At 31.6% G+C, this 11543-nt stretch overlaps 1 protein-coding gene across 1 annotated transcript in view; it reads right to left on the bottom strand.

Moving 5' to 3' along the window:
• LOC143242318 (dipeptidyl peptidase 9-like) overlaps positions 1-11543 on the bottom strand; it is a 65980-nt gene that overhangs the window by 48146 nt on the left and 6291 nt on the right. The window contains exon 4 of the mRNA XM_076485678.1: positions 9370-9522. Within this exon, the coding sequence (XP_076341793.1) occupies positions 9370-9522 (153 nt within the window). The remainder of the gene's footprint in view (positions 1-9369; positions 9523-11543) is intronic.

Genomic DNA, 11543 nt, shown 5'->3' with positions numbered 1-11543 from the left:
ACACACATAGTAAGGAAGATAAGTTTGTCCAATAGTAACAAACACATCATACATAAATAAAGGAAGATAAGTTTGTCCAATAGTAACCAACACATCATACATAATAAGAAAGATAAGGTTGTCCAATAGTAACCAACACATCATACATCAGATAATCCAATAGTAACCAACACATCATACATAGCAAGGAAGATAAGTTTGTTCAATAGGAACCAACACATCATACATAATAAGGAAGATAAGTTTGTCTAATAGTAACCAACACATCATACATAATAAGGAAGATAAGTTTGTCCAATAGTAACCAACACATCATACATATTAAGGAAAGATAAGTTTGTCCAATAGTAACCAACACGTCAGACATATAAAAGGAAGATAAGTTTGTCCAATAGTAACCAACACATCATACATAATAAGGAAGATAAGTTTGTCCAATAGTAAACCAACACATCAGACATAATAAGGAAGATAAGTTTGTCCATAATAGTAAAAAACACATCATACATAATAAGGAAGATAAGTTTGTCCAATAGTAACCAACACATCACAAATAATAAGAAAGATAAGTTTGTCCAATAGGAACCACCACATCACACATAATAAGAAAGGTAAGTTCGTCCAATAGTAACCACCACATCACACATAATAAGAAAGATAAGTTCGTCCAATAGAACCAACACATCACACATAATAAGGAAGATAAGTTTGTCCAATAGTAACCAACACATCATAAATAGTAAGGAAGATAAGTTTGTCCAATAGTAACCAACACATCATACATAGTAAGGAAGATAAGTTTGTCCAATAGTAACCAACACATCATACATAATAAGGAAGATAAGTTTGTTCAATAGTAACCAACACATCATAAATAATAAGGAAGATACGTTTGTCCAATAGTAAAAAACACATCATATATAATAAGGAAGATAAGTTTGTCCAATAGTAACAAACACATTATACATAATAAGGAAGATAAGTTTGTCCAATAGTAACCAACACATCATCACATATTAAGAAAGGTAAGTTTGTCCAATAGTAACCAACACATCATAAATAGTAAGGGAAGATAAGTTTGTTCAATAGGAACCAACACATCATACATAGTAAGGAAGATAAGTTTGTCCAATAGTAACCAACACATCACACATATTAAGAAAGGTAAGTTCGTCCAATAGTAACCAACACATCACACATATTAAGAAAGGTAAGTTCGTCCAATAGTAACCAACACATCATAAATAGTAAGGAAGATAAGTTTGTCCAATAGGAACCAACACATCATACATAGTAAGGAAGATAAGTTTGTCCAATAGTAACCAACACATCACACATAGTAAGAAAGATAAGTTTGTCCAATAGTAACCAACACATCACACATAATAAGAAAGATAAGTTTGTCCAATAGTAACCAACACATCACACATAATAAGGAAGATAAGTTTGTCCAATAAGAACCAACACATCACATAATAAGAAAAGATAAGTTTGTCCAATAGTAACCAACACATCATAAATAGTAAGGAAGATAAGTTTGCCCAATAGTAACAAACACATCATACATATTAAGAAAGATAAGTTTGTCCAATAGTAACCAACACGTCAGACATAGCAAGGAAGATAAGTTTGTCTAATAGTAACCAACACCTCATACATAATGAGAAAGATAAGTTTGTCTAATAGTAACCAACACATCAGACATAATAAGGAAGATAAGTTTGTCCAATAGTAAAAAACACGTCATACATAATAAGGAAGATAAGTTTATCCAATAGTAACCAACACATCACAAATAATAAGAAAGGTAAGTTCGTCCAATAGGAACCACCACATCACACATAATAAGAAAGGTAAGTTCGTCCAATAGGAACCAACACATCACACATAATAAGAAAGGTAAGTTCGTCCAATACGAACCAACACATCACACATAATAAGGAAGATAAGTTTGTCCAATAGTAACCAACACATCATAAATAGTAAGGAAGATAAGTTTGTCCAATAGTAACCAACACATCATACATAGTAAGGAAGATAAGTTTGTCCAATAGTAACCAACACATCAGACATAATAAGGAAGATAAGTTTGTTCAATAGTAACCAACACATCATAAATAATAAGGAAGATACGTTTGTCCAATAGTAAAAAACACATCATATATAATAAGGAAGATAAGTTTGTCCAATAGTAACAAACACATTATACATAATAAGGATGATAAGTTTATCCAATAGTAACCAACACATCACACATATTAAGAAAGGTAAGTTCGTCCAATAGTAACCAACACATCACATAATAAATAGTAAGGAAGATAAGTTTGTCCAATAGGAACCAAACACATCATACATAGTAAGGAAGATAAGTTTATCCAATAGTAACCAACACATCACACATATTAAGAAAGGTAAGTTCGTCCAATAGTAACCAACACATCACACATATTAAGAAAGGTAAGTTCGTCCAATAGTAACCAACACATCATAAATAGTAAGGAAGATAAGTTTATCCAATAGTAACCAACACATCACAAATAATAAGAAAGGTAAGTTCGTCCAATAGGAACCACCACATCACACATAATAAGAAAGGAAAGTTCGTCCAATACGAACCAACACATCATAAACAGTAAGGAAGATAAGTTTGTCCAATAGTAACCAACACATCATACATAGTAAGGAAGATAAGTTTGTCCAATAGTAACCAACACATCAGACATAATAAAGAAGATAAGTTTGTTCAATAGTAACCAACACATCATAAATAATAAGGAAGATACGTTTGTCCAATAGTAAAAAACACATCATATATAATAAGGAAGATAAGTTTGTCCAATAGTAACAAAAACACATCATACATAATAAGGAAGATAAGTTTATCCAATAGTAACCAACACATCACACATATTAAGAAAGATAAATTCGTCCAATAGTAACCAACACATCATAAATAGTAAGGAAGATAAGTTTGTTCAATAGGAACCAACACATCATACATAGTAAGGAAGATAAGTTTGTCTAATAGTAACCAACACATCATAAATAGTAAGGAAGATAAGTTTGTTCAATAGGAACCAACACATCACACATGATAAGGAAGATGAAAGTTTATCCAATAGAAACCAACACATCAGACATAATAAGGAAGATAAGTTTGTCCAATAGTAGCCAACACATCAATCAGACATAGTAAGGAAGATAAGTTTGTCCAATAGTAACCAACACATCACACATAATAAGAAAGGTAAGTTCGTCCAATAGGAACCACCACATCACACATAATAAGAAAGGTAAGTTCGTCCAATACGAACCAACACATCACACATATTAAGAAAGGTAAGTTCGTCCAATAGTAACCAACACATCATACATAGTAAGGAAGATAAGTTTGCCCAATAGTAACAAACACATCATACATAGTAAGGAAGATAAGTTTGTTCAATAGTAACCAACACATCATACATAGTAAGGAAGATAAGTTTGCCCAATAGTAACAAACACATCATACATAGTAAGGAAGATAAGTTTGCCCAATAGTAACAAACACATCATAAATGATAAAAAAGATAAGTTTGTCCAATAGTAACCAACACGTCAGACATAATAAGAAAGATAAGTTTGTCCAATAGTAACCAACACGTCAGACATAGCAAGGAAGATAAGTTTGTTCAATAGGAACCAACACATCATACATAATAAGGAAGATAAGTTTGTCTAATAGTAACCAACACATCATACATAATAAGGAAGATAAGTTTGCCCAATAGTAACAAACACATCATACATATTAAGAAAGATAAGTTTGTCCAATAGTAACCAACACGTCAGACATAGCAAGGAAGATAAGTTTGTCTAATAGTAACCAACACCTCATACATAATGAGAAAGATAAGTTTGTCTAATAGTAACCAACACATCATAAATAATAAGGAAGATAAGTTTGTCCAATAGTAACCAACACATCATACATAGTAAGGAAGATAAGTTTGTCCAATAGTAAAAAACACATCATACATAATAAGGAAGATAAGTTTATCCAATAGTAACCAACACATCACAAATAATAAGAAAGGTAAGTTCGTCCAATAGGAACCACCACATCACACATAATAAGAAAGGTAAGTTCGTCCAATAGGAACCACCACATCACACATAATAAGAAAGGTAAGTTCGTCCAATACGAACCAACACATCACACATAATAAGGAAGATAAGTTTGTCCAATAGTAACCAACACATCATAAATAGTAAGGAAGATAAGTTTGTCCAATAGTAACCAACACATCATACATAGTAAGGAAGATAAGTTTGTCCAATAGTAACCAACACATCAGACATAATAAGGAAGATAAGTTTGTTCAATAGTAACCAACACATCATAAATAATAAGGAAGATACGTTTGTCCAATAGTAAAAAACACATCATATATAATAAGGAAGATAAGTTTGTCCAATAGTAACAAACACATTATACATAATAAGGATGATAAGTTTATCCAATAGTAACCAACACATCACACATATTAAGAAAGGTAAGTTCGTCCAATAGTAACCAACACATCATAAATAGTAAGGAAGATAAGTTTGTTCAATAGGAACCAACACATCATACATAGTAAGGAAGATAATTTTATCCAATAGTAACCAACACATCACACATATTAAGAAAGGTAAGTTCGTCCAATAGTAACCAACACATCACACATATTAAGAAAGGTAAGTTCGTCCAATAGTAACCAACACATCACACATAATAAGAAAGGTAAGTTCGTCCAATACGAACCAACACATCACACATAATAAGAAAGGTAAGTTCGTCCAAAACGAACCAACACATCACACATAATAAGAAAGATAAGTTTGTCCAATAGTAACCAACACATCATAAATAGTAAGGAAGATAAGTTTGCCCAATAGTAACAAACACATCATACATATTAAGAAAGATAAGTTTGTCCAATAGTAACCAACACGTCAGACATAGCAAGGAAGATAAGTTTGTCTAATAGTAACCAACACATCATACATAATAAGAAAGATAAGTTTGTCTAATAGTAACCAACACATCAGACATAATAAGGAAGATAAGTTTGTCCAATAGTAACCAAAACATCATAAATAATAAGGAAGATAAGTTTGTCCAATAGTAACCAACACATCATACATAGTAAGGAAGATAAGTTTGTCTAATAGTAACCAACACATCATACATAGTAAGGAAGATAAGTTTGTCCAATAGTAACCAACACATCATAAATAATAAGGAAGATAAGTTTGTCCAGTAGTAACCAACACATCATACATAGTAAGGAAGATAAGTTTGTCCAATAGTAACCAACACATCATACATAGTAAGGAAGATAAGTTTGTCCAATAGTAACCAACACGTCAGACATAGCAAGGAAGATAAGTTTGTCTAATAGTAACCAATACATCATACATAGTAAGGAAGATACGTTTGTCTAATAGTAACCAATACATCATACATAGTAAGGAAGATACGTTTGTCCAATAGTAAAAAACACATCATACATAATAAGGAAGATAAGTTTGTCCAATAGTAACAAACACATCATACATAATAAGGAAAATAAGTTTGTTCAATAGTAACCAACACATCACACATATTAAGAAAGGTAAGTTCGTCCAATAGTAACCAACACATCATAAATAGTAAGGAAGATAAGTTTGTTCAATAGGAACCAACACATCATACATAGTAAGGAAGATAAGTTTGTCTAATAGTAACCAACACATCATACATAATAAGGAAGATAAATTTGTTCTATAGGAACCAACATATCACACATGATAAGGGAATGAAAGTTTATCCAATAGAAACCAACACATCACACATATTAAGAAAGGTAAGTTCGTCCAATAGGAACCACCACATCACACATAATAAGAAAGGTAAGTTCGTCCAATACGAACCAACACATCACACATAATAAGGAAGATAAGTTTGTACAATAGTAACCAACACATCAGACATAATAAGGAAGATAAGTTTGGCCAATAGTAACCAACACATCATAAATAATAAGGAAGATACGTTTGTCCAATAGTAACAAACACATTATACATAATAAGGAAGATAAGTTTATCCAATAGTAACCAACACATCACACATATTAAGAAAGGTAAGTTCGTCCAATAGTAACCAACACATCATAAATAGTAAGGAAGATATGTTTGTTCAATAGGAATTAACATATCACACATGATAAGGGAATGAAAGTTTATCCAATAGAAACCAACACATCAGACATAGTAAGGAAGACAAGTTTGTCCAATAGTAGCCAACACATCAATCAGACATAGTAAGGAAGATAAGTTTGTCCAATAGTAACCAACACATCACACATAATAAGAAAGGTAAGTTCGTCCAATAGGAACCACCACATCACACATAATAAGGAAGATAAGTTTGTTCAATAGGAACCAACACATCAGACATAATAAGGAAGATAAGTTTATCCAATAGTAACCAACACATCATACATAATAAGGAAGATAAATTTGTCCAATAGTAACCAACACGTCATACATAATAAGGAAGATAAGCTTGTCTAATAGTAACCAACACATCATACATAATAAGGAAGATAAGTTTGTCCAATAGTAACCAACACATCACACATAATAAGAAAGGTAAGTTCGTCCAATAGTAACCAACACATCATACACAGTAAGGAAGACAAATTTGTCCAATAGTAACCAACACATCATACATAGTAAGGAAGATAAGTTTATCCAATAGTAACCAACACATCATACATAGTAAGGAAGACAAATTTGTCCAATAGTAACCAACACATCATACATAATAAGAAAGATAAGTTTGTCCAATAGTAACCAACACATCATACATAATAAGGAAGATAAGTTTGTCCAATAGTAACCAACACATCATACATAGTAAGGAAGATAAGTTTGTCTAATAGTAACAAACACATCATACATAGTAAGGAAGATAAGTTTGCCCAATAGTAACAAACTCATCATACATAATAAGGAAGATAAGTTTATCCAATAGTAACCAACACATCATATATAATAAGGAAGATAAATTTGTCCAATAGTAACCAACTCATCATACATAATAAGGAAGATAAGTTTGTCCAATAGTAACCAACACATCATACATAATAAGGAAGATAAGTTTGTCCAATAGTAACCAACACATCAGACATAATAAGGAAGATAAATTTGTCCAATAGTAACCAACACGTCAGACATAATAAGTAAGATAAGCTTGTCTAATAGTAACCAACACATCATACATAATAAGGAAGATAAGTTTATCCAATAGTAACCAACACATCATACATAGTAAGGAAGATAAGTTTATCCAATAGTAACCAACACATCATACATAGTAAGGAAGACAAATTTGTCCAATAGTAACCAACACATCATACATAATAAGAAAGATAAGCTTGTCTAATAGTAACCAACACATCATACATAATAAGGAAGATAAGTTTATCCAATAGTAACCAACACATCATACATAGTAAGGAAGATAAGTTTATCCAATAGTAACCAACACATCATACATAGTAAGGAAGATAAGTTTATCCAATAGTAACCAACACATCATACATAGTAAGGAAGACAAATTTGTCCAATAGTAACCAACACATCATACATAATAAGGAAGATAAGTTTATCCAATAGTAACCAACACATCATACATAGTAAGGAATATAAGTTTATCCAATAGTAACCAACACATCATACATAGTAAGGAAGACAAATTTGTCCAATAGTAACCAACACATCATACATAATAAGAAAGATAAGCTTGTCTAATAGTAACCAACACATCATACATAATAAGGAAGATAAGTTTATCCAATAGTAACCAACACATCATACATAGTAAGGAAGATAAGTTTGTCTAATAGTAACAAACACATCATACATAGTAAGGAAGATAAGTTTGCCCAATAGTAACAAACACATCATACATAATAAGGAAGATAAGTTTATCCAATAGTAACCAACACATCATATATAATAAGGAAGATAAATTTGTCCAATAGTAACCAACTCATCATACATAATAAGGAAGATAAGTTTGTCCAATAGTAACCAACACATCATACATAATAAGGAAGATAAGTTTGTCCAATAGTAACCAACACATCAGACATAATAAGGAAGATAAGTTTATCCAATAGTAACCAACACATCATACATAATAAGGAAGATAAATTTGTCCAATAGTAACCAACACGTCAGACATAATAAGTAAGATAAGCTTGTCTAATAGTAACCAACACATCATACATAATAAGGAAGATAAGTTTATCCAATAGTAACCAACACATCATACATAGTAAGGAAGATAAGTTTATCCAATAGTAACCAACACATCATACATAGTAAGGAAGACAAATTTGTCCAATAGTAACCAACACATCATACATAATAAGAAAGATAAGCTTGTCTAATAGTAACCAACACATCATACATAATAAGGAAGATAAGTTTATCCAATAGTAACCAACACATCATACATAGTAAGGAAGATAAGTTTATCCAATAGTAACCAACACATCATACATAGTAAGGAAGATAAGTTTGTCCAATAGTAACAAACACATCATACATAGTAAGGAAGATAAGTTTGCCCAATAGTAACAAACACATCATACATAGTAAGGAAGACAAATTTGTCCAATAGTAACCAACACGTCATATATAATAAGGAAGATAAATTTGTCCAATAGTAACCAACTCATCACACATAATAAGGAAGATAAGTTTATCCAATAGTAACCAACACATCATATATAATAAGGAAGATAAATTTGTCCAATAGTAACCAACTCATCATACATAATAAGGAAGATAAGTTTGTCCAATAGTAACCAACACAGCATACATAATAAGGAAGATAAGCTTGTCTAATAGCAACCAACACATCATACATAGTAAGGAAGATAAGTTTGTCTAATAGTAACCAACACATCATACATAGTAAGGAAGATAAGTTTGTCTAATAGTAACCAACACATCATACATAGTAAGGAAGGTAAGTTTCTCCAATACGAACGTATAAATCACACAAAACAAGGGAAGGTAAGTATGTGGAACAGGAACCATCACATCAAATACAATACGAAAGGTAAGCTTTTCCAATGTGAACGAACGCAACAGACATAATAAAGAAAATAAGTATGTCGAATAGGAACCAACACAAAATTACACCTATTAACAGCCTCGAGGTGGACTCTTTCTAAAATCACACAAACTAACAGCCACGTACTAACAGCACAATAATATTTTTCAATTCATGTTTGAACTCATATTAATAATATTTAATTAATATCATTTAAAACATAATTATCAAACCAAACCGTAAATCTGGATCACTTGACAATTTCTCCATTATTGTCTGATAAGGTAGGCCCAACACCCGGTCGATGACATGAATTATACCATTTGTTGCACCAATGTCAGCTTCTACAACAGTAGCGTTCACCCCGCCAGCTTCTACTGTTAAAGCTGAAACAAAATAAATAAAAACGAAAGTCTTTTCCAGATAATATATATCAAGAAATCTTAGGAAAATATCACACTTTTATAACAATGAAACTGAGAGAGTTCGTCTGATAGAGTGGACATCTCACACCTTTAGAAAAGTGAAAATAGTAGTAGTATATTAGAATTGAAAAATTAATACTGTAAGACAATGAAACTTAATATGGTAGAGTGAGCAACTCACACCTTCAAAACAGTAAAAATAGTGTTAGACTGATAGAGTTCACAGATTAATACTGTAAGACAATAAAACTTAATATGTTAGAGTGGGCAACTCGCACCTTGAAAACAGTAAAAAATAGTGTTAGACTGATAGAGTTCACAGATTAATACTGTAAGACAGTGAAACTTAATATGTTAGAGTGGGCAACTCACACATTCAGAACAGTAAAAAATAGTGTTAGACTGATAGAGTTCACAGATTAATACTGTAAGACAATGAAACTTAATATGTTAGAGTGGGCAACTCACACCTTCAAAACAGTAAAAAATAGTGTTAGACTGATAGAGTTCACAGATTAATACTGTAAGACAGTGAAACTTAATATGTTAGAGTGGGCAACTCACACCTTGAAATAAGTAAAAATAGTGTCAGACTGATAGAGTTCACAGATTAATACTGTAAGACAATGAAACTTAATATGTTAGAGTGGGCAACTCAGACCTTCAAAACAATAAAAATAGTGTTAGACTAATAGAGTTCACAGATTAATACTGTAAGACATTGAAACTTAATATGTTAGAGTGGGCAACTCACACATTCAAAACAGTAAAAAATAGTGTTAGACTGATAGAGTTCACAGATTAATACTGTAAGACAATGAAACTTAATATGTTAGAGTGGGCAACTCACACCTTCAAAACAGTAAAAAATAGTGTTAGACTGATAGAGTTCACAGATTAATACTGTAAGACAATGAAACTTAATATGTTAGAGTGGGCAACTCACACCTTGAAATAAGTAAAAAATAGTGTCAGACTGATAGAGTTCACAGATTAATACTGTAAGACAATGAAACTTAATATGTTAGAGTGGGCAACTCAGACCTTCAAAACAATAAAAAATAGTGTTAGACTAATAGAGTTCACAGATTAATACTGTAAGACATTGAAACTTAATATGTTAGAGTGGGCAACTCACACCTTCAAAACAGTAAAAAATAGTGTTAGACTGATAGAGTTCACAGATTAATACTGTAAGATATTGAAACTTAATATGTTAGAGTGGGCAACTCACACCTTCAAAACAGTAAAAAATAGTGTTAGACTAATAGAGTTCACAGATTAATACTGTAAGACATTGAAACTTAATATGTTAGAGTGGGCAACTCACACCTTCAAAACAGTAAAAAATAGTGTTAGACTAATAGAGTTCACAGATTAATACTGTAAGACATTGAAACTTAATATGTTAGAGTGGGCAACTCACACCTTCAAAACAGTAAAAAATAGTGTTAGACTAATAGAGTTCACAGATTAATACTGTAAGACAATGAAACTTAATATGTTAGAGTGGGCAACTCACACATTCAAAACAGTAAAAGATAGTGTTAGACTGATAGAGTTCACAGATTAATACTGTAAGATATTGAAACTTAATATGTTAGAGTGGGCAACTCACACATTCAGAACAGTGGAAAATATTGTTAAACTGTTATAGTTGATAAATTAAAACTTAAAGACAGTAAAACGTAAACCATTACAGTGGAAACTCACACCTTCACAACAGTGAAACATGCTATATGTGAGAACGGCTCGTTTGGGTTGAGAAAATTTGTTTATGTAGAGGAGCGAACAACGTTTCAACCTTCTTCGGTCATCGTTAGGTTCACAAAGAAAGGTAACTGATCAATAGCTGACCACATGTTTGAAGGGGGTTGTGTAACTGAGTGTAGGAATGTAGAGGGCGTGGTTAGATGTTCTGAATATATATATTTAAATAGAGGTATAAAGGTGTTCCCTTGTATTGGTGTATTTTGGGCTTG

The sequence above is a fragment of the Tachypleus tridentatus genome, unplaced genomic scaffold (genome assembly GCF_004210375.1).
Source record: "Tachypleus tridentatus isolate NWPU-2018 unplaced genomic scaffold, ASM421037v1 Hic_cluster_2, whole genome shotgun sequence".
NCBI lineage: Eukaryota > Metazoa > Arthropoda > Merostomata > Xiphosura > Limulidae > Tachypleus > Tachypleus tridentatus.
The sequence above is the reverse complement of the archived record's forward strand: the minus strand, read 5'-3'. Positions and strand labels throughout refer to the sequence as shown.